This window comes from Salvelinus fontinalis, chromosome 2 (assembly GCF_029448725.1).
Source record: "Salvelinus fontinalis isolate EN_2023a chromosome 2, ASM2944872v1, whole genome shotgun sequence".
NCBI classification, from domain to species: domain Eukaryota; kingdom Metazoa; phylum Chordata; class Actinopteri; order Salmoniformes; family Salmonidae; genus Salvelinus; species Salvelinus fontinalis.
Window position 1 is genome coordinate 40347386 of NC_074666.1, and position 25582 is coordinate 40372967.

A 25582-nucleotide genomic window follows, 5' to 3' on the forward strand; every position below is an offset into this window, starting at 1 on the left:
CAAAATTAGTGACTACTCTGACAAACTGAGATCAATCTGGTCTTGAGTTCTAACAAACAATAGCCCAGGCCATTGAAGCAACACACAGCAGAAACCATAGGCTACTGCTCATGGTAATGGCCGATGCGCTCCTCTTGGCAATAGCCTATCTCAAGATGAGCTACTTTGAAAAACAGTGCTGCTGTTTGCAAAAAATTGGGAGTTGTTGAGAAAAATAAATTATATTAGTTCTACAGACAGATTACTCTTCTCTTTTCAACGGTAGGCCTTTGCTTTCCAAACTATGTTTTTCCAGCGATGGTATTTTGAAATTTGAAAAGGATAAACAGACAGTTGCAACCAACCATAGAAATATAATCCATAGATGGCAGTTCCCATTCATGTCAGGACTGGCAGCCATTGCTAGTGTACCCATGACTTTAACACCAGGGTAGGTGGCCCCAAAACCCTTCTATGTCTATGCCCACAATGCAACAAGCTGTATATTTGTCACGAATGCTGCCCAAATTGCACGCCTTCCCGACTGTAGGCAAAATAAAGGAAACACTTGAGTAAATGAGGGCTACAAAGTTTATGTTATGGTGTGTGAGGTGCATTTTCCTGGCATGGTTTAGGTACACTTGCTGTTCTGGCAGCTCATTGTGGCACAACACCCTTTTAAGACACTTTATGTTGGTGTTTCCTTTATTCTGGCAGGTATGCGCCGCTTGTGATAAAGTTTTATCCACAGTTATTTTTGAGAAACTATTGATCCTCTGTGGCTAAATTATGCTATCTGGTGTATTTTGAACATTGAGAGCGAGCTCCTATAGTTGGATAAAAAATGATTAAAAATATATACTTTTTTTAGGGGCCCCCTGGGCCCAGCCCCTGGCTCACACAATTGACCAGTCACATTTATTATGCAGTTTATTTATTTCATATTTATTAATCAGTTACACAATCAAGGCAGTGCCCCCCGGTTACCCACGTGGGCCCCCTACCTCCTCTCCACCCATCTACCAGAACGGCAGCAGGCAGCAGCAAGCTGTATATACTCATTGAGAGTGGGCTCCTGAATCCTCCTGTGGTTTGTGGTTGCATAAAAAAATAATATATATATATATATATATATATATACTACATATCCAAAATATACTGTATATACTGTATAATATATACTGTCTATATGTTTTATTTCTTAATTTTTTTGCTGCCTCTTGGGCCCCCCACGGGCCTGACCCCAGGGTCTTCAGCCCCAGTAAAGCCCTGCATTAATCCGGCCCTGTATGTGCACCATGGGGTTGCCCCACAGCCTTTTGTTAGGTTATCAACTGCACAATAAGCTTATTGTGCGGGAGATGCAAAAAAGATCAGACGTTATTACCAATAGGAAAAGGCTGGTGCATCCCTGGTTGTGTAACCACATGGACCATTGTAAGCACTGTCTGCAGACACTTTTGCCTGATTCCACAAGCAGTAAAGAGTGTTCAGTGTGGAATAAAACTAAGAGGCACAGTGCAGCCAGCCAGGTGTTACAGGTTACAGATAGCACAGATGTCTTTCCTTTGGCATTTATATGAAAAAACATACACTTATTACACACACAAACTATTTAACACAAACATACACACAAGACTTGTATCCATTGTGAGGTGAATATGTTTTTCTTGCCTCAAATTGCTATTTGTTGGTTGGTCTAGCTTTGCAGCATTTGATTTGGCTTGATCTCAGTGCATGTCCGTGTGTTACTGAAATAAAGTACAATGCCTTTCCAGAATTCCAGGCTAATTATTTCCAGTCCAGATACCAGATGTATTGTGCATCTTGCTAGAAGACAATTTTATCCTGTTGTTGGTGGAAATTCTAATTATTTTCTTTGAAGGTAATGTTTACCTTGAGTCTCCTTGACTCTCACAAAACAAAACCTTGGAAGCAAGACATGGTTGTCAGAATAAACAGAGTAAACACAAACACGCTTAAATTTAAACACTGTTTCAAAGGAGCTGCAGCGGGGATTTGCTAAGGCTGAGTGACTTTATCTTTTCAGAGGCAACAGAAAAGCAGCTAAGTAACTTGATGGGGTGAGAAGCAGGTCTCCACGTGTGCTTCGGCCTGTGAATTCTCATGTTGAGTTAGTGAGGTAACATTAATGTGAGTGAGTCACTCTCTATCAGGCACAGAGGGCCTTCCACTGCTACTGTAACAGGGAAGCCCTGAAGAGGGATAGACACGATTTAATTTGGCAGCTTGTCAGAGGCTGTGCACACAAATTCAAAACACAGGGCCTTGTTTAACATTTTTGCCAACAAAATGCTAACACACTAAGGACATTTGCATTCAAGATTTTTTCTGCAACAATATTTCTGTAGATGGCATCCCTGAAAAGCAGTTCTAAAGGTACCTAAGCATTGCAGGGTGTAGGGTGTCGTATTGTATGGCGTGTGACTGCGCTTGTGTAATTTGAGCTGAAGAGTAAGACAATTGAGCTAAGAGTAAGGTCTGTTTGTTGCACATTATTATGCAAAGCAGGAAGTGTGCTTGTTTGTCTGTAAATCACATTCGATTTTTGCATTGTGTTCCAGGGAAGGTCTGACTGCAACTTTCTATTTTAAATTGCACAGGGTGCAGTGAGAGTTTGTCTGGGCTTGCTGTAATGCGGGAAATCATTGCACTGCAGTTTCTGGGCTGATACTGTTGTTTTATTGTAGAACAGAAGGAAAATCCTAAGAAAAAGGGCATTTGATAATGGGAGCTTGAATGCATCCACTCAAAACAGACCCATTTAAAGGTTGGGTCAAAGAGTCAACTAGAAATGATCCTGCTATGAAACTGCTCTGAGCGTTATCTGTCCCCAGTTTCTTGACTCATCCTGTAGCTCTCTGGCTTGTTTCTGGAGCGCAGGCCAAACAAATCAATTCCTTACCTCCGTCTTCCAATTTCCTCCTTTCTTGTCTTTGTGGCCGATATGAGCAGATTGTATCATTTGATTTATACAACATGCCTACCACTTTGAAGATGCAAAATAGTATTTATTGTGAAACAAACAAGAAATAAGACAAAAAACAGAACTTGAACGTGCATAACTATTCAACCCCTCCCCCCAAAGTCAATACTTTGTATAGCCACCTCTTGCAGCAATTACGGCTGCAAGTCTCTTGGGGTATGTCTCTATAAGCTTGGCACATTTAGACCATTATTCAAGGCAAAACTGCTCCAGCTCCTTCAAGTTGAAGTTGGATGGGTTCTGCTGGTGTACAGCAATCTTTAAGTCATACCACAGATTCTCAATTGGATTGAGGTCTGGGCTTTGACTAGGCCATTCCAAGACATTTAAATGTTTCCCGTTAAACCACTCGAGTGTTGCTTTAGCAGTATGCTTAGGGTCATTGTCCTGCTGGAAGGTGAACCTCCATTCCAGTCTCAAATCTCTGGAAGACTGAAACAGGTTTCCCTCAAGAATTTCCCTGTATTTAGCACCATCATTCCTTCAATTCTGACCAGTTTCCCAGTCCCTGCCAATGTGTTCTCGGTGTGATGAGAGGTGTTGTGTTTGCACCTGGCATAGCGTTTTCCTTGATGGCCAAAAAGCAACATTTTAGTCTCATCTGACCAGATGACCTTCTTCCATATGTTTGGGGTGTCTCCCACATGTCTTTTGGCGAACACCAAACGTGTTTGCTTATGTTTTTCTTTAAGCAATGGCTTTTCTCTGGCCACTCTTCCGTAAAGCCCAGCTCTGTGGAGTGTATGGCTTAAAGTGGTCCTATGGACAGATACTCCAATCTCCGCTGTGGAGCTTTGCAGCTCCTTCAAGGTTATCTTTGGTCTCTTCGTTGACTCTCTGAGTAATGCCCTCCTTTCCTTGTCCTTGAGTTTTGGTGGGTGGCCCTCTCTTGGCAGGTTTGTTGTGTTGCCATATTCTTAAAAAGAATGTATAATGGATTTTATGGCGCTCCGTGGGATGTTCAAAGTTTTGGATATTTTTTTTATAAACCAATCCTGATCTGTACTTCTCCACAACTTTGTCCCTGACCTGTTTGGAGAGCTCCTTGGTCTTCATGGTGCCGCTTGCTTGGTGGTGCCCCTTGCTTAGTGGTGTTGCAGACTCTGGGGCCTTTCAGAATAGGTGTATATATACTGAGATCATGTGACAGATCATGTGACACTTAGATTGCGCACAGGTGGACTTTATTTAACTAATTATGTGACTTCTGTAATTTGTTGAACTAGATCTTATTTAGGGACTTTAGAGCAAAGCCGGTGAATACATGAATAAAAAAAAGTGGTGAATACACCACTTTTCATTTTTTAATTTTGTAGAATTTTTTTTATTTTTTTTATTTCACTTAACCAATTTTGGCTATTTTGTGTATGTCCATTACATGAAATCCAAGTAAAAATACAATTAAATTACAGGTTGTAATGCAACAAAATAGGATAAACGCCAAGGGGGATGAATACTTTTGCAGGGCACTGTATACTATATAGCCAATGTTGACTTTGCAGCTGTCCCATCTAGTGTCTAGAGGAAATCGCTCAGCTTTTACCTCTTGTATAAGAATGCCAATAAATGTCAACCTGCATTTTGAAAGGGGAAACCTCTGTGCCTTTTGCTTTGTTCTTTTACAATTGTAATTTTTAATATGATATAGCCACGGTTGGTTTAAATCAAATTAGCACTTTGATGATAAAACGGCAATAAAATACCAATGTAATTATGAGGGTTGTAAAATGTGCATTATCTTCTTTCTTAAAAAATAAAACCTTTTCACAATAAACCTTTTCCTTCTTTCAAGTCTGCTGGCGTTTACAACAAAAGGTTTCGCAGAAAATGATGAGAGGGATCATTTAGAAATGGAAGCAGCAGGAATTGCTTGAACATTCTAATCTTCCAATGGTCTTTATCAGCTGTTAATAAATAAGTTTACCCTCTTATTTGAGGACCCACGGTGTTAAGGAGTTGACCGATTGGGTCTGGTGTATCATCTAGCTCCCAATATACTGCAGTTCATTGTTTCTGAACTGTTTAAAATGTCTAAGAGAGGATGGCTATACTGGCTGGCTGACTTTGGAGTGGCAGTCGGCAGGCCATAAGACATCCCAGCTGATTTTTCACTCTTATTTTTGATACTGTACCTAGCATACCGTATATCTAGCATACCAATAAAGTAAAGAGAAAGATGTATAGTTCAAATGAAGTCAGATTTGGTATCAGAATAAACCAGTCAGATATAAATATTTTAAGGTTTGTGGTTTTCAGTGACAAGATTTGTAGCTGCAGCACAGCCAGTGTAGTCAGATGGTACGCCTGGCAGACATCAAGTGCTTAATCTGACAGAAGCCAGTGGTCACGCTGTATACATGATGAAGTGGTGGTTAAACTATTTTCGAGTCAGTTCAATGAACATACATCTGTTACAGTCTATGTTTCTCTGAGAGATTACCACAGCAAGCAACATTGGCTGCATAATATATGTTCATTCATAACATAATGATGGATTATAGCAGTGAACAATACAATGGAAGCTACAAAATCAATTGGCTATTGCTCCTCAGAAGAGCGGAGGCCTGATAGCTTTTACGTCATGTTGATGTAGCCGTGAACATTATTCTGTCATTACTCTCCTTCTCAGAAAACATGGGAAGCACATGTATGGCCACAAGCACTGAGTTATGGGAATAGCAGACTGGTTATTCTGATAGGTTGGTTGATGTTTCTGGTTAGATTTTGTTGTACCCATAGTAAATACGTTACAGAAAGTTAGAATGGGATTGTGTGGCTTCAATGTCTCAGCGGTCATTCGGTCAAACAGTCAACTGTTTCAGTCAAACATTCACATTATTCTTCGGTAAGTGGATGGACTGATGATGTGGAAATAAAGAGTGTAGAGATACAATATAGAAGCAGGCTTCTGGTTTGCTGCATTATGCCCTTTTCTCAACACTCAAATCAATACCAGTGGTTAATATCTCAGGTTTACTATACCTCAGGTACCAACACAACAGACCGGTAGGCACTTTCTATTGATTGAGATATACACTCACCGGCCAGTTTAAATGGTACACCCATTTAGTACCAAGTCTGACCCCCCTTTGCTTCCAGAACAGCCTGAATTCCTCAGGGCATTCTACAAGTTGTCTAAGATGTTCTACAGGGCTGTGGGTTCATGCTGACGTGATGGCATCACGCAGTTGCTGAAGATTGGATGGTGGTACATTCATGTTGCAAACAGCCCGTTCCATCTCATTCCAAATATGCTCTTTTGGGTTGAGGTCTTGGGGCTGTGCGGGCAACTCAAACAAACTAAACTCGCTGTCATGTTCCAGGTGATGTTTTTTCACTCCTCAATTGTCCAGTGTTGGTTATCGCATGCCCACTGGAGCCGCTTCTTCTTGTTTTTAGTTGATAGGAGTACAGGACTGCCACTGACCGGATCTTGTTTGTTTCTTGCTCCATTCTCGGTAAACCCTAGACACTGTCAAGTGTAAAAAGCCCAGGAGGGCGGCCTTTTCTGAGATACTGGCAGGCCTGCCACCGACGATCATACCACGCTCAAAGTCGCTTATGTTACTCGTTTTACCATTCTAACATTCATTTGAACAGTAACTGAATGCCTCGATGCCTGTCTGCCTGCTTTATATAGCAAGCCACCGCCACTTGAGTCACTTTCTGTAAGAGTGATCAATTTTCTCGAATGGGTGTTATACCTAATAAACTGGCCAGTGAGTGTACAATACACTTATGCATTAGACATGTAATAATAGTAGACAGCGCTACTGTAAATATACACTTGCACTTACTTGTAAACGAAGTCCAACCGGCTATCTTTCTGGGTAAAGACATCAGTGGCGGAACTGTAAAAATGCTCCCTGTTGGCCCTCAGTTTTAAAAGTGTCTCAGAAAATGACCTCTCAACGGATGCTGTTGTGGCTGGTATAGTGAGGACCAGCTGCAGTAACTTTGTTGCCTTGGAGACAGTCTGTGTCAGGTCATACTGGAACAAAAAGCTGAGGAGCTGTGCAATTTGTCCAAAAAAAATGACTGTACAATCTGACAAGATCAGCCTTAACTCAAACGAAATCTAAGTACTTGGCATATTTTTACAGGCTCTCGTTTGCTGTGGCAAACTTTTGTGACATTGTTTTTAAAAAATTCAGTCCACTAAGCCAAGGAAATTAAGTTCACCAAAGTCCTCAAACCTGGTTCTCAGCTGAACATTGATATTGTCCAGTATGTTGAAGTAGAGTCGCCCTCTATTTACTCTGATCGGCTGCTTACTACGAGTTTTGCTTTCTGCCAGGCCCAGTTCATTGCATTTCTGCTCAAATCGCTCATAGAAACTCTCAAAATCTTGCCGCTGCCATTCTAGTGATTTCATTGTGTCGCTGATATGGGTAAGGCAGAAACCCATATCCATCACTTAGTTCTGCAGAACACGGAAGAGCGCGTCAGATTCATTGAAAATTCCATCATAGACCAACCCAGTCTCTAAATGGGTTGCTAAATGTTCACATGAAAGGCAGTGAAGCTCTCAGGCTACTTTTTTATGTGTCCACTAGCAGGCAGTATAAGGTAGAAACATGCATGCGCAAGTTTGGAGTTTGAAGGGCGGAAGAAAGGCACATGGCGAGGCTGCCTTTCCCCTGGCCTCCATGTGCATTTTGTACCAGATCACCGCTAATTTGTACTAGTTCCGAAATCAATTTTATCATGCAGAAAAAACAAGGCAAAATTGTTGATAAAGTGTATATATTTTTTTCATTACAGTTCCTTTTTCATTTATTTTCACTTACCCTGCATACCTTGACTGCACATTACTGGCAGCATGTAGCCTAGCGGTTAGAGCATTGGGCTAGTAACTGAAAGGTTGCTAGTTTGAATCCCCGAGTTAAAAATCTGTTCATGTGCCTTTCAGCAAAGCACTTAACACTAATTGCTGAGGGTGGCCCAGGGAGAGTTTGAATATGCAAAAATAACATTTCCAATTCTGAAATGTGTATAATACACACTTGTTTGAAATAGGACAAATATAAGCACACACCAAATGATTATACAGGTAATACTTTAGAGCAGTGCTCTCTTTATCCTATTCTACAGTATATGTGTCTACAGTACAGTGAATATTCCAGTTAGACATGAACACAGAGCTGCAGACATGGCTCATTCCCCATCTTGTTGTTGGAACATAAGGAGAAGTCAGTCCTCGCTCCTCCTGCTTCTATTGCTCTCTCTAAGCAACCATACAATCATTTTCAGTGGTTTGTGAGGTTGCCATGGCAACTGAAGTGTGCCCACGTAAGACGGACAGAGAGAGAGAGAGGATGAAACTTGAATGATCTCTCTGCATTTTGCATAATCATGATGACGTGGCCGGAGACACTTAGCTTTTTGAGTCCAATATCTTAAAATCTTGACTGCAGGCATACTTGACAATATTTTAAAAACTTGACTGCCGGTACTAATAAAAAATACTAATGATACAAGGCGAGACCCAGATGCAGACACAGGAGGTAGATGGTTGGAGTCTTACAATATTTATTAATCCAATAGGGTAAAGCAAGAGAATGGTCGTGGACAGGTAAAACGGTCAAAACCAGTTCGGAGTCCAAAAGGTACCGAAGGGCAGGCAGAATCAAGGTCAGGGCAGGCAGGATGATCAGGCAGGCGGGAAAATAGTCCAGAGTCGGGCAGGGGTCAAAACCGGGAAGAGTATCAAAAAGAGAAAAGCAAAAGGCGAAACAGGAAAAACGCACTGGTTGACTTGACTAACATACAAGACAAACTGGCACAGAGAGACAGGAAACACAGGGATAAATACACTGGGGAAAATAAGCGACACCTGGAGGGGGTGGAGACAATCAACAATGTTTTTAACCTGTCTAGGATGAGGGTGCCGCTAGCGGCACTCCCCCCCACCCCCACTGAAAAGGCAGAGCCGCGAAATTCAAAAAAATTTTTTTTTTTAAATATTTAACTTTCACACATTAAAGTCCAATACAGCTAATGAAAGACACAGATCTTGTGAATCCAGCCAACATGTCCGATTTTTAAAATGTTTTACAGGGAAGACACAATATGTAAAGATGTAAATCTATTAGCTAAAAACACATTAGCATAATCCACCATCTTTTATTTGTCCACCAACAACAGTAGCTATCACTAATTCGGCTAAACTAAGATATTTATAGCCCCTAACCAAGAAAAAAACTCATCAGATGACAGTCTGATAACATATTTATGGTATGGGATAGGTTTTGTTAGAAAAATGTGCATATTTCAGGTAGATGGCATAGGTTACAATTGCACCCAGCGTCACAAATGGACTAGAATAACTACATAGAGCAACGTGTTTACCTACTTACTAATCATCAAACATTTCGTAAAAATACACAGCATACACTAATCGAAAGACACAGATCCTGTGAATACAGACGATATTTCAGATTTTCTAAGTGTCTTACAGCGAAAACACAATAAATCGTTATATTAGCATAGCACATGTGCAAACATTACCCCAGCATTAATTCTAGCCAAAGTGAGCGATAACGTAAACATCGCCAAAATATATGATTTTTTCACTAACCTTCTCAGAATTCTTCAGATGACACCCCTGTAACATCACATTACAACATGCATATACAGTTTGTTCGAAAATGTGCATATTTAGCCACCAAAATCATGGTTACACAATGACAAAAGTAGCCCAGCTGGTGAGAAAATGTTGGTGCGCCATATTAGACAGTGATCTACTCTTATACATAAATACTCATAAACGTGACTAAAAAATATAGGGTGGACAGCGATTGATAGACAATTTAATTCTTAATACAATCGCGGATTTACATTTTTTAAATTATCCTTACTTTTCAATACAGTTTGCGCCAAGCGAAGCTACGTCAAAAAACATGGCGTCCTAAGCCACTAACATTTTTCGACAGAAACACGATTTATCATAATAAAAATTTCCTACTTTGAGCTGTTCTTCCATCAGTATCTTGGGCAAAGGATCCTTTCTTGGGTCTAATCGTCTTTTGGTGGAAAGCTGTCCTCTTGCCATGTGGAAATGCCAACTGCGTTCGGGATGAACTGGAAGCGTGCCCAGCGATTCACAGCGTTTCAGAAATAAATGTCCCAAAATCGCACTAAACGGATATAAATTGCTATAAAACGCTTTAAATTAACTACCTTATGATGTTTTTAACTCCTATAACGAGTCTTAACATGACCGGAGAAAGATTACTCCCAACACTAATGCTTGGAACAGGTGCGGGTCGGTGTCCTCCACGCGCATGACGCACCAAGAAAAGAGTTGCTAGCTACAGGGTTTTTTAATTTATAGTGCCTGTGAACGCGCAATCGACCCCATTCAAATCGTCATCACGTAAAGGCATCCAGGGGAAGACGTAAGCAGTGTCCGTATACTCATAGCAATAACAGTGGCCTTTTAACTGACTCCAGATCAGGGGCCAACATTTCTGAAATCTGACTCCATGTCAGGGAAATTGCTGTAGAATGGGTTCTGTTCCACTTAGAGACAAAATTTCAACTCCTATAGAAACTATAGACTGTTTTCTATCCAATAATAATAATAATATGCATATTGTACGATCAAGAATTTTGTGGGAAGCCGTTTCAAAAATTACACGATTAGCATAAATTGTGACAACAGCGCCTCCAGCCTCAACAGGTTAATAACTTGCCCAGGGACTGCGGTTGAAAATTAGCCGGCTGGCTAAAACCAGCACTTTTACTGAAACATTGATTATTGTGCGCTGTCCCTGTCAAAATGTAAATACACGAAGAGGAAAAAAAATCACAGGAGCAGGTGAAACAGATCAGGGCGTGACAGCTTTTGAGTGGGGTTTCCCTTTAAGCAGTATTATCTAAACAGCAGGCCACACCAGCCAATAGCTATTAGATATTATATACATTTTACATTTTACATTTTAGTCATTTAGCAGACTCTCTTATCCAGAACGACTTGCAGTAGAGTGCATACATTTTATTACATTTTTAAATTTTTATGTTCCACCAACTCAGCACATGGGTGGTTGCTTTATTTTAGGCAAGGACTTTGTTCTTACAGACAAAGATTTATTGTACTGCACAAGTTCTACTTTAATTGTTTTTGATATGGCCAATACTTTGATATGGTGTTGCTATGTGGTACATGGTTGTCTCAAAATCTGTCACTGAATATATAAACCCTCTAATGACAATACAGGTGGAGATACAGGCTGTGTGTGCCTTGTGAGTGCCTGTACTGCTTTCCGGGCTGTGTCTTAAGGTAGAGAATATTGGTTGTCATCTCTCTCTTGAAATGTTGTCATGATTGGTGTCAAAGAATAACAAAAGGTAAAATAATGTATTTGAATTGGGGTAGGGGGCTGGCCCCTTTGTCCTCATCTTGGCATTCTGTGGTTTGATGGCTTAAAAGGTCATCTGTGGTACCACCTGTACATGTTGGTAAACTAATCTTGCATGTAGTCTAAACAATAACTACAGCTACTCCCCTCCAATACTACTTTCCCAAAGCAATTACTGCCTTTTGTCTGACCCTTGTAATTAGCTCAACATTTAGAAAAAGGTGATGCACTTTTCACCCTGACCCAAACCCTCAGGTGTGAAGGGCTTTGGGCAGAAGGGGGCACACAGTATTCTGCCATTTTGTCTAATTCGATAATGACTGTTTGCGAAGGGGCAGGCTGCATTTGTAAATGGAGGGGGACGGAAGGGTTTTTGCGGGTTGACTGACTGCCGTACCTACTTTCTGGCAGACTCAACATGCATAGAAAAGTTTGTGGTCATACGCACATCCTTAAAAACATAGGTGCTGGGTTAATAAAGAATACTATTAAAGAACAAGAAGGCCCGCACACTGTTTAAGCTCCCAATTCACTGATTTATTGACAATGCTGAGCCGAAACGGATCTTCATCAGGTCAAACAAATTGAGTGCTCACATCCCAAAATACGTATACACATTTCACCTCACCATTGCGGACATGACGCATGGTAGGTGCAAAAACAATTTGTGTACCTCTAATAATTTAATAACAATGAGATAGTACATGTTGTAGTTCCAGAAAATAATATATATTTACAAAATTATCAAGTGGGTTACCTGGAAGGCAAGACAAATCAAAGTGACATATTCATGTAAGAAATGGTCTGATATCAAACTCTTGGTTCAGACCACTAGGAGACATGGTACACAAATGGTGAATCCAATACAATTCTCTTCTCAATAATAAATTAACAGTATCTCTACCCCTCCTAGGAGTCTTAACATGTTCAATGCCAATGTATCTCAAAGAGATAGTGTTGTGACGATCCTCCATGAAATGCGCAGCCACAGGGTTTCTCTGGTCAAGAGTCCTGATATTACTCCTGTGTTCTGCTATCCTTGTTTTCAGAGCTCGCTTTGTTTTTCCTACATAGCATAGATCACAAATACACCTGATCAGGTACATCACATTTTTTGTGGAACATTATGCCCTTAATCTTAATGGCCTTGCCCGTAATAGGGTGAGAGTCACACCACACTATGTTTTAGAAAGAAATCTACAAAAGCAGAAATATTTTCAGTCAATGAGCCAATGGAGGTCACAATAGGTCTCCCTGGTGGCTTATCCAGTAGGTTGTGGATTTTGGTAAGGCATGAATAAAGCTCCTGATTGGATAGTCTACTTTCATGAACTCATATTCTTTTTGCATAATGTCTCCACTTTCCACAAGAGACTTCAGCTTGCAGTGAATCTCATTTTTGAACAGTGGTGTGGGGTCACGTGACAATTTCTGATAGAAAGTGGTGTTGTTCAAATGTCCCCGGATCTCATTCACATAGTCATCACGGTTTAACAACACCACCGCTTCGCCCTTGTCAGCAATTACGTACCATCATAGTGGAATCATTTTTTAAACATCCAAAGCTTGTCTCTGTTTAGGGAGATTATTGCAGACTCTGTATTCTCATTTTAATATTCAAAATCTGAGACATCTTTTTCCACCAATCTGCATGTTTCTAGGGAGGGATTTCTGTATCTGGATGGAAAAAAAGGCGGATTTGGCTCAAAAGGGGGTATTCGTTCTGGGGGAAATATCATTCTCTATTGTGTCACCCATAGTCTGCACACTCGTCTCACGCGTACTTGACACATCCACATTTGGAAATCATTTCTGAAACTTTATTGTGGTGTCAAAGTCATGATTCAGTGGGGATGAAAGATAAACCCTTACTCAAGGCCAACTCACATGAAGTGATGATGGGACGTGAAGAAAGGTTAATCACACTCAGGCATTCTGACTGCGTGTCCAATAGCAGCCTTGCTCCTCTGACACTTCTTCCATGTCCGAGGTGCTACTGACCCCTGTCGGGCCATTGAGGGTATTCTCTTCCCCCTCGCTTGTGTCCTAAAAAAGATCCACTCCCATGGGAATCATAGCTGTAATCCGAATCTGCATCAAGAGAAGAGAAGATGCACTTAAGTGTGGAGGTAGGGTAACCTGTTTTGGGTAGTCTCTGACATCACTGCATGTCCTCGATTACATTTACATTTTAAGTCATTTAGCAGACACTCTTATCCAGAGCGACTTACAAATTGGAAAGTTCATACATATTCATCCTGGTCCCCCCGTGGGAATTGAACCCTGGTCCCCCCGTGGGAATTGAACCCACAACCCTGGCGTTGCAAGCGCCATGCTCTACCAACTGAGCCACACGGGACCGATGTGGATTCCCTCTCCACAGATACACCTCATTTTGTTCATAGTCATTGGAGTGCTGCTCAAACGTCTTAATCTTCCTCGCTCTGTTCTGCTCCTGGTAATTCTTGACTTTCAATAGTGTGCTCCCCATATTTGTGCAACCAATTTACTATGTGTCCCCCAATGCCCCGACAGATGGGGACACGCACCAGACATGAGCGCACAGGGCATCAGTTTTTCTAAGCTCTACATGTTGAGGTAACTACAGGGGTCAGGCAATCAATTAATCACATTTATTTAAAGCTCTTTTTACATCAGCAGATGTCACAAAGTGCTCATACAGAAACCCAGCTTAAAACCCCAAACAGCACAAATGCAGATGTACTGTAGAAGCACGATGGCTAGGAGAAAATCCCTGGAAAGCAGGAAGCTAAGAAGAAACTTAGAGAGGATCCAGGCTCTGAGGGGTGGACATTCCTATTTTGACTGTGCCGGGTAAAGATTATAAGAGTAAATGGCCATTAAAACCAGATCATTCTTCAAGATGTTCAAACGTTCATAGATGACCAGCAGGGTAAAATAATAATCACTGTGGTTGTAGAGGGTGCAACAGGTCAGCACCTCAGGAGTAAATGTCAGTTAGGTTTTAGCTGAGCATTCAGCTGAGCATTCAGAGGTCGAGACAGCAGTTGCGGTAGAGAAAGAGAGAGAGAGAGAGAGAGATAGAGAGAGTCGAAAACAGCAGGTCCGGGACAATGTAGCATATCCTGTGAACAGGCCAGAGTTCCATAGCCGCAGGCAGAACAGTTGAAACTGGAGCAGCAGCACGACAAGGTAGCACGTCTGGTGAACAGGTCTGGATTTCATAGCCACAGGAAAACTGGATCAGCAGCACGAACCGGTGGACTGGGAACAGGGACATCCAGGAGTCATCAGGCCAGGTAGTCCTGACGCATGGTCCTTAGGATCAGGCACACACACACACAGAGAGAGACAAAGAGAGAGAGAGAGAGAGAGACAGAGACACACACAGACAGAGAGAGAGACAGAGACAGAGAGAGAGAGAGAGAGACAGAGAGAGAGAATACACTTAAGTTCACACAGGACACCAGATAAGACAGGGGAATTTTACCAGATAGGACAGACTGAGCACATAGACAATTGGCACATAGACAATTGCAGCATAAATTCTATAGGCTGAGACAGGGGCGGGGGGGGGGGGGGGGTCGGGACACTGTGGCACTGTCAGACAATACCCCCGGACAACACTAGAGGGATATCAACAGACCACCAACTTACTACCCTGAGACAAGGCTGACTATAGCCCACAAAGATCTCCTCCACCGCACGAGCGCGAGAGGGACACAACATCGGACAAGAAGGTTATGTCTGTGACTCAACCCACTCAAGTTGAGTATAGCGAAAAAAAGACTGGCACGATGTGACGCATCCCTCCTAGAGACGGCATGGAAGAGAACTTGTACTAGTTTGATTTGATTTGTAAGCCAGTGACTCAACCCCCGTAATAGGATCATAGGCAGAAAATCCCAGTGGAGAGAGGGGAGCCGGCCAGGCAGAGACAGCAAGGGCAGTTCATCACTCCAGTGCCTTGCCATTCACCTTCGCACCCCTGGGCCAGATTGTACTCAATCATAGGATCTACTGAAGAAATTAGTCTTCAGTTGAGACCGAGTCTGCGTTTCTCACATGATTAGGCAGACCATTTCATAAAAATGTAGCTCCAGAGGAGAAAACTCTGCCTCCAGCTGTTTGCTTAGGAATTCTAGGGACAATAAGGAGGCTTACATCTTGTGAACGTAGGGTACGTGTAGGTGTGTAAGGCAGGACAAAATTATAGAGATAGGTAGGAGCAAGTCCATGTAATGCTTTGTCGGTTAGCAGTAAAACCTTGAAATCAGCCCTAGCCTTAACATGAAGCCAGTGTAGAGGCTAGCACTGGAGTAATATGATAACATTTTGGGGTTCTAGTCAAGATTCTAGCAGCCGTACTTAGCACTAACTGAAGTTTATTTAGTGCTTTATCCGGGTAGCCAGAGTGTAGAGTACTGCAGTAGTCTAATCTAGAAGTATTAGCTTTTCTGCATCATTTTTGGACAAAATGTTATGATTTTTGCAATATTACTGTCAAGGCTCAGGAGAAGACCCAGAAGCAGACAGTTTCGAAGTAACAAAAGTTTATTACAAAAACAGGGGAGACAGGCAGAGGTCAGTAATCCAGAGCAGAGTCCGAAATGTACAGAACGGCAGGCAGGCTCATGGTCAGGGCAGGCAAAATGGTCAAAACCTAGATAGCAGGAACTAGAGAAAACAGGAGAATACGCTGGTGGGTTTGAAGAAAAACAAAACGAACTGGCAACAGACAGAGAACACAGGTATAAATACACTGGGAATAATGGGGAAGATGGGAGACACCTGGAGGGGGTGGAGACAATCACAAAGACAGGTGAAACAGATCAGTGTGACAGTTACGAAAAAAAGCTGCCCTTGAAATATTTTTGATATGTTCGTCAGAAGAGAGGTCAGGGTCCAGAGGAACGTAAAGGTCCTTCACAATTTTATTCAAGAAGACATTACAACCATCAAGATGAATTGTCAGATCAAACAGCAGATCGCTTTGTTTCTCGAAACCTAGAACTAGCATCTCTGTTTTGTCTCAGGTTAAAAGTTTTTTTTTAAATGCCCCATCCACTTCCTTATGTCTGAAACACAAGCTCCCAGGGTAGCGAATTTTGGGGCTTTACCATGTTTAACCAAAATGTACAGCTGTGTATCGTCTGCATAGCAGTGAAAGTTGACATTGAGTTCCCTAATGACATCACCAAGAGGTAAAATATATAGTGAAAACAATAGCGGTCCTAAAACGGACCCTTGAGGACAAACCATCCACAGAGACAAACTGATATCTTTCCGAAAGATAAGATCTAAACCAGGCAAGAACTTGTCCGTGTAGGCCAATTAGGGTTTCCAATCTCTCCAAAAGAATGTGGTGATCGATGGTGTCAAAAGCGGCACTAAGGTCTAGGAGCACGAGGACAGATACACAGCCTTGGTCTGACACCATTATAAGGTTATTCACCACATTCACAAGTGTAGTCTCAGTACTATGACAGAGTCTAAAACCAGACTGGAGCGTTTCGTATACGTAATTTATGTCTTCAGGAAGGCAGTGAGTTGCTACACAACAGCTTTTTCTAAAATGTTTGAGAGAAATGGGAGATTCAAGGGAAGTCATTGTTTTGGGAAAGTTGAAGGTGAGTAGTTGATATTGTGTAGACTACACACAAGACCAGATTTACCAACATGGACAGGTGGTACCACAGGTGACATTTGAAACCATCATTTCACTCCCTCCCCCCATAATTTAAAAGGTACTATACTTTGGAAAAAGAGGTGAGATGTGAACTTTGTGAGGCCAGACTCAAAGTTTAATAATTGTTCTAGTGTACCATGCACTGTGTGTTATTGTGGCAGTGGCCTGTATAGCATGCTCGGCTGAAGTAATTGTAGACGGACAGTCAGAGCGGTGCCCTGTCATTCAGCCCAAGGGCCTGTATAGGCCGAAGCAGCAGTAACGTAAACGAGAATGTTCTGGGTGAAAGGGGAGGGATCGCAAGGTTGTGGAAGGCATGATGCGAATCCGGAACAGCTTGTGGCCATTTTCACGGCTGACCTGTTCCGTCATATGAGGGCTGTTAGTGTACAGTACGCAACACAAACACATATATCCACAGCAGGATGAGCAAACTGTGTGGTTATGTGTCCGCCAGACATTCATGTTCCAGGTTTGTCTCCCCCCCCACACACACACAGTACATCGTGTTTCTGGGAATAACACTTTCCATACGGAAGCAGGCCAACTAGTTGTTTATGCGATGAGTTATACTTTTGAATATTCTGTCCATAGAAAATTTTTCCAAGAGTCTTGATGATCATCCAGGTGCTTTTTGGCGAACTTGAGTCAACATTTTGGACGACATGGGTCCCATTATGCCTGGACGAAAACCAATGGCCTGCACTGGTACTTATGGCCTGCACTGTGAGCCCTCTTTTAATGTCTCAGTTTTAGGCTCCCATCTCAAGGCTTCACATCCTCTGTAGCCCACTCCCCTGCCTGAACTAAAAACACAGTGATTGGTACAGTTTCACGATCAGGAGGGGTCTTTCTGAAGCTGAGTAATTGCTGGGTCTGAATAGAAAACATATTGCTGTCCTCCATTTGGGCATTCCCAACCAGTTTATACAGTTGAAGTCAGAAGTTTACATACATATGGATATTAGGATATAGGATATTTAAACGACGAACAAAAACAACAAACTGAAAGAAAGAACCGAAGACGCTACAGTCCTGAACTAGGGAACACAGAACAGATGAACACACGAACAGGAACAATCACCCACCAAACCCAACAAAAAACAGGCTACCTAAATATGGTTCCCAATCAGAGACAATGACTAACACCTGCCTCTGATTGAGAACCATATCAGGCCAAACAAGAAACCTCACATAGAAACAGACAACATAGATAATACCCACCCAGCTCACATCCTGACCAACTAAATAAAGACTAAACAAAGGAAATAAGGTCAGGAACGTGACAATACAGCTGAAGTCGTAAGTTTACATACACCTCAGCCAAATACATTTAAACTCTGTTTTTCACAATTCTTGACATTTAATAGTAAAAATTCCCTGTCTTAGGTCAGTCAGGATCACCACTTTATTTTAAGAATGTGAAATGTCAGAATAATAGTAGAGAATGATTTATTTCAGCTTTTATTTCTTTCATCACATTCCCAGTGGGTCAGAAGTTTACATACACTCAATTAGTATTTGGAAGCATTGCCTTTAAATTGTTTAACCTGGGTCAAATGTTTCAGGTAGCCTTCCACAAGCTTCACACAATAAGTTGGGTGAATTTTGGCCCATTCCTCCTGACAGAGCTGGTGTAACTGAGTCAGGTTTGTAGGTCTCCTTGCTTGCACACTCTTTTTCAGTTCTGCCCACAAATGATCTATAGGACTAGGGTCAGGGCTTTGTGATGGCCACTCCAATACCTTCAATTTGTTGTCCTTAAGCCATTTTGCCCCAACTTTGGAAGTATGTTTGGGGTCATTGTCCATTTGGAAGACCCATTTGCAACCAAGCTTTAACTTCTTGACTGATGTCGTGAGATGTTTCTTCAATATATCAACATAATTGTCCTCCCTCATGATGCCATCTTTTTTGTGAAGTGCACCAGTCCCTCCTGCAGAAAAGCACCCCCACAACATGATGCAGCCACCCCCGTGCTTCATGGTTGGGATGGTGTTCTTCTGCTTGCAAGCATCCCCCTTTTTCCTCCAAACATAACGATGGTCATTATGACCAAACAGTTATATTTTTGATTCAGAGCAGAGGACATTTCTCCAAAAAGTACAATCTTTGTCCCCATGTGCAGTTGCAAACCATAGTCTGGCTTTTTTATGGTGGTTTTGGAGCAGTGGCTTCTTCCTTGGCGAGCGGCCTTTCAGGTTATGTTGATATATGACGCGTTTTACTGTGGATATAGATAATTTTGTACCCGTTTCCTCCAGCATCTTCACAAGGTTGATTTGAACTTTTCGCACCAAAGTTCGTTCATCTCTGGAGACAGAACACGTCTCCTTCCTGAGCGGTAGGATGGCTGTGTGGTCCCATTGTAAGGGGTGCGTGTTGGTGGCAGGGAAGTCAGGCACAGGAGAACGAACTTGGTATAAACGGAGATGTTTAATAAATGCTGGCAAAACTCCAAAACAACCAAAATGTACAAAATAACAAAGTGGGTACAAAACCCGTCGCACACCAACACTAACTAGCACATCACATACAATCAAAACAATGTCCGACAAGGACATGAGGGGAAAAAGAGGGTTAAATACACAACATGTAATTGATGGGATTGGAACCAGGTCTGAAGGAAGACAAGACAAAACCAATGGAAAATGAAAAATGGATCAGTGATGGCTAGAAGCCCGGTGACGTCGACCGCCGAACACCGCCCGAACAAAGAGAGGGACGGAGTTCGGCGGATGTCGTAACACCCATGGTGTTTATGCTTGGTACTGTTGTTTGTACAGATGAACGTGGTACCTTCAGGCATTTGGAAATCCCAAGGATGAACCAAACTTGGGGAGGTCTACATTTTTTTTTCTGAGGTCTTGGCTGCTTTCTTTAGATTTTCCCATGATGTCAAGAAAAGAGGCACTGAGCTTGAAGGTAGGCCTTGAAATACATCCACAGGAACACCTCCAATTGACTCAAACGATCAACGTCAATTAGCCTATCGGAAGCTTCTACAGCCATGACATCATTTTCTGGAATTATCCAAGTTGTTTAAAGGCACAGTCAACTTAGTGTATGTAAACTTCTGACCCACTGGAATTGTGATACAGTGAGTTATAAGTGAAATAATCTGTCTGTAAACAATTGTTGGAAAAATGTATTGTGTCATGCACAAAGTAGATGTCCTAACCGACTTGCCAAAACTATAGTTTGTTAACAAGAAATTTGTGGAGTGGTTGAAAAACTAGTTCTAATGACTCCAACCTAAGTGTATGTAAACTTCCGACTTCAACTGTATGTATTTCCAATTCCAGCCCTTGGATGTCTTCAATTAAAACATTATTGATGTGTTTTAGCCCATGAAATGCGTGTGTTGTACTGTGAGGACTGGATTTTAGGGTATGACATGAAAGAAAACAACATTTTGTAATGGTTTCTTTCCAAGCAGGATAATTATATCACTTCTTTTACATTTTCTGTAAATTCATACTTTTTGTGGCTGGGTTGTAGTTTTAGAAACCTATGTGTTAGTCCTCATAGCAGCAGATTTTCTTCAGCATCCATGCTGCTAGAACCCTGAAGGTACATCATATCGTTTCTGCAGCGCACCAGCTGCTCATTGGAGCTGCACATTTTCAGCATCATCAGCCAAATGAAACTGCAGTACGAGATGTACCAGTCCTTCCTCCCCTACCATGATACAGACACACACCCACTCTTGATATAGTCCTTTATACAGTTTGTTCGCTTTACTCAATATCCTGTTGATGGATTTGCTCCAAAACACCAATTATTTTTTAATCGCATGTTCATTGCCTTGTTGACCTCCGTCCACTTTATAAATATTTTTCAATCTCAATAATTGTGCCATTTTGATGCCCTGCAGCATTGCACGTGTCAAAGGGACATTGCTTGTCATTTAGTGTTAGTTTAACGGTTTCTTGTTAGGATGTCTTATGAAATCTGACGGATCAGAAAAAAAACTTAGCTCACAGCTGTAGGCAAAAAGAGGTTAATGATTATAGGCTCTTCTTCTTGTGTAAGAATTACTGTTTAAAGTCTTTCATCTAATGTTTTAGAAGTTCCCCTTCTAAAACAGTTCTCCTTCTAAAACACGTGAAAAAATATTTGTAACATCCAACTTGAAATTTCTCTAATTCTGTTCTCTAAGAATGTAGCTTTCTGTTGAAATGAGGCAAGGAATTCAGACACTTTCTAGAGTAATTATTAGCATGTCATTATATTTGACCCAACAAATTATTAAGTAGTGAGAAAGCTGTTTTCCTTGAGAAATATATTAGAGTGCGGCTTCACTTACCCTACACACAGAGCCTAGCAGCACCATTCATTCTAATGTGACAATAAAATCTGGGCAAAGTGCTTGAGGTACAATTACAGTGTACTGCTGCATGAAAGGTAAAATGGTTAGTGGCTATGTTCATAATTAAGAGTTATTAATAGTCTCTGTACAGTATGTTCAATACACCAACCCTTCCTGAGTGTTGGGTGGACTGGATAGGGGTGTATATAGTAATGAGTGCTCAGTTTTCCACAGCTATAGTGTCTAACTGTATTGACATTAAGTAACTTACTCACTCCCAACACATACGGCCCTAGCCAGAGATCGCCGATGCTAACACCTAACAATGACATGATAACATGATATAACATTATTGCTCATAAAGTGCTGGTAGACCTGTGTCATTATGTTGTAATGACTCTGACATTGAATGAGTCATATCCACAACTAGACAGTGTTTTTTTGTCAACTCTAGAGGAGGCTAAGTTCCGTCTGCTCTCTGTCCCCACAGGGATGACTTGCCAGGCCAGGAGTTCGTATGTGACCAGCGAGATAAAGTGGGGCTACCGTTTCATGCCGGTGCTCACCCTGGAGGATGGCTTTTACGAGGTGGACTACAACAGCTTTCACGACATCCACGAGACCAACACCCCCAGCTGCAGCGCCAGAGAGCTGGCTGAGATTAATTGCCGCATCCGCCTGCCCTTCACCTGGTCCGTGGCCAGCAAGCTCAGCCAGCAGGGGGTGCTGGAGCCCGAGGGCCGCGAGAAGAAGCATACTACCCTGGTAACCCAGGAAGAGGGGCTAGAGGAGCAGACAGAGAGGAACGGTGACATTGCTAATATAGAGAGCGAGTCCAAAGTGTAGAGGGGAGAGAGAAAACTTAGGCCAGAGGGGCTGTGTGGGGCTTACTGTGGTGTCTCTGCTCCTCATGGCTGTCTGACCAGGTGACCTGGTCCCAGGTCAAAGGTCAGGGCCAAGGCAGAAAAATGGGGAACCTGAGTTCAAGGACGATCTGCTTAGGAACCCTGCAACAAGGACAGCTTTGGCCCTAAACAGGTCATTTGCCCCCCAAAGATAGATGGTACATGCCAATGGCTGGACTGAAAAGCTCTGTAATTGCATGTTTTGATAACATAGTTTTTTTCTTGAAGATATCAATTAATATTATTTCTTCTTTTTTATTCAAAGATTAAAACCTATACATATATATTCTAGGATATTTGTATTTGTATTTTTTTGTATATACTATCTGTTATATACTATCTGTTATGTTGCCAAAGTGTGAATATTTGACAAGAAGATGTTTGATACTGATTAATTTAGACCAGGTCTGTACATATTCTATGCCTTATGTACAAAGCTTTCCTTACATTAGAGTTTTAAGAAATATATAAGCATGTACAAAAACTCACTGTAGTTAATTTATTCTATATTGTGTACATAGGAGAATAATGGCGATTGTAATAGGCATGACAATATAACTCTTATTAACAATTCTGGATGAAAGCCCTATAGAATATTCAGCCTGGCCTAATGGACTAGTTACTTTAGACAGCAACGAAAGAAGGGAGGTTGGTCGGGAAGGATGGGTAGGTATAATCCGCAACCTTCTAGCAATCCACAGGTTGCGTGTTCAGGTTGCGTCTGGGACAACTGTAGCATTTTAGCTAAAACATCTCCTAACCATTATTCTAAACTTATGCCAATTCACCTGAACTGCTACGTAAAGTTACCTAACCTTTGTTGTTTTAGTTCTCCTAACCTTTAACGTAAATGTCCTAACCTTTGTTGTTAGTTCCCTTTAACTGCCAACATAAATTCTCTCTATAATTCTCCTACAGCAGAACGTTTATTATCCAAGCAGTTATCCAAGCAGCAGAACGTTTATTTTATACTAATACAATTGCTCATAGAAAGATTTTATTTAGAAGTAATACAAAAAATATAAAAAAGAAAGGAGTAAAAATTGGCACGACACTGAGCCTTTTTCTAAAATGTTTTATGAGATTGGAGAACATGATGGGAGGGATCTTAGACCATTCTTCCTTAAAGAATCTTACCAGATCCTTGATATCCTTCATCTGCTCCTATGGACTGGCATCTTCAATTCAAACCACAGGTCCTGGCAGAGGTAACCAGGTTTTAGGCTAAAATGTCCTGGTACTTGGTAAAGTTCATGATGCCGTTAACCTTAACAAGGGCCACAGGACCAGTGGAAGCAAAATAGCCCCATAAGATGCACCACTGCAGGTATGAAGTACTTTTCTCCATATGCTTCCGTTTTTCGATGCCAAATCCACCGCTGGTGTGCATGGCCAAGGAGCTCTATTTTCATGTCATCTGACTATAGCACTGCCTGGAGTTTGCTAAACGGCATTGGCACTTGGATTGGAACCGGTGAGAAACATGCTCACTTTTCTAATATGAAGGACAGGCTTCCATCTTTCAATGTGTCTCTGAAGTGAACCCCACTGTACTGTCCGGCCCATAGCGGATGAAAGCACACTGGTACTACGAAAGAAGCCATGTGAGGGGAGCTTGGGGAAGAGCATCAAGGCCTACTCTAGCACCTAAATTGAACTAAGTGCAGCCCGAGGGTATTCATTTTCTTCTTTTCACATATTTAGACCTCTTTATTTCTGCTGCAGAACTAAGTTTCTAAAAGCAATTTCTTTGTGTTTCTGGCAAAATGTTTGATTTGAAATAAAACTGTGTAATATAACCTTACAATGTTATCACTTTACAAAATGGTTCTATTGCTTGTGCTGAAGAGCCATATACAGGGCTCAGACATCTACAGTGTGTAATTTTGTTGCTGCAGAACGTTCTAGCTCTGCATGTCACTGATAGCACACCTGTATAACTTTGGCTTTTATGTGTCAATGAAAAACATTTGGGTAACACTTAAGTTACCCGTATACAACGCAGTTAGTCTATAGCTAATTAAATGTTTTTATTTGTGATCCATATTTGTTACAGGTGCAGTAACTGTGAAGTTATTGGTAATTAATCAGATGTTATCAAAAGGGTAGATATTTCAGCTATGTGGTTAATGGTTAACAGCTTAATGTAAAGCGTTATAAACATGCAGGCATCATTGTTTAATCTGACTTGTGTCCAATCGCTGAACAAAGATTGAACGAAACAGACATGTTTATTATATCGACTCCTTTATTTTACTGTTTTTATTCATTTGTAATTATTAATTGTATTAGGTTGTATTTTCAACATTACACTGAATTCCAAAATACTGGTTCATAAATCATCTTCGACAATACTTTAACTAATACTTATCTCACTCTCTTTTATTGATACAAATCGTATTTTACCTTTTGTGTTGATTTAATGAAATTGAGAAATATATTCACACTCTGTGGTCAATAATTGATTGAAATGGACAATCATTTTTGATCTAAAGGGCACTTTATGAAACCATGTGGTACAGGACCAAGAAATGGTGGTAGAGCTAGAGTTTGGGAGGACCCAATGTTTTGGGTTGGGGTGTCATACTCAAACCCTGAGGGTTGCCCAATGCACAGTACACCAACCCATTATTTATGGGAACTCAAGTCCTTTTGTTCTCCCAATCTGGAATACCTCACTATCAAATGCCAACCTCATTACCACCTGAGAGAATTCTCTGCGGTTGTGTGTATATTCCCTCTTAAGCCGACACCGCAACTTACACTGGACTATGTGCAAAATGGAAACCGCATATCCTGAGGATGCATTTATTGTAGCTGGGGACTACCAAAGCTTTATCAACACATCGCCTGCAATACTCGCTCATCAAGAATTCTTGACCATAGCTGCTACCCCTTCCGGGACAGCTACAAGGATATAAAAAAAACGTGGATAGATGGCAGCATTTTCGGGAAAAAAGAAAGTGCAAACCACCACATTACCACAACAAGGTGACTGGGAACATGGATGAGTACAAACAGTACAGCTATGCCCTCCGTAAGGCAATCAAACAGGCAAAATGTCAGTACTGAGACACAGTGGAGTAGCAATTCAACGGCTTAGACACGAGAGGTATGTGGTAGGGACTCCAGACAATCACGGATTATAAAGGGGAAACCAGCCACATTGCAGACACCGACGCCTTGCTCCTGGACAAGCTAAATACTTTCATCACCCACTTTGAGGAAAACACAGTGCCGCCGGCGCGAGGACTGTAAGCTATCGTCTCTGTGGCCAAAGTGAATAAGACATTTAAGCGTGTTAACCCTCGCAAAGGCTTCTGACTCAGACAGCATCCCTAGCCG

At 41.6% G+C, this 25582-nt stretch overlaps 1 protein-coding gene across 6 annotated transcripts in view; it reads left to right on the forward strand.

Moving 5' to 3' along the window:
* The window catches only part of LOC129818692 (G protein-activated inward rectifier potassium channel 2-like), a 107428-nt gene extending 82827 nt beyond the window's left edge, over positions 1-24601 (forward strand). For all 6 annotated transcript variants that reach the window (XM_055874842.1, XM_055874859.1, XM_055874850.1 and 3 more), the window contains one exon: positions 21823-24601. In XM_055874842.1, the coding sequence (XP_055730817.1) occupies positions 21823-22178 (356 nt within the window). In that variant the 3' untranslated portion in view covers positions 22179-24601. The remainder of the gene's footprint in view (positions 1-21822) is intronic.
* The last annotated feature ends 981 nt before the right edge of the window (positions 24602-25582 follow it).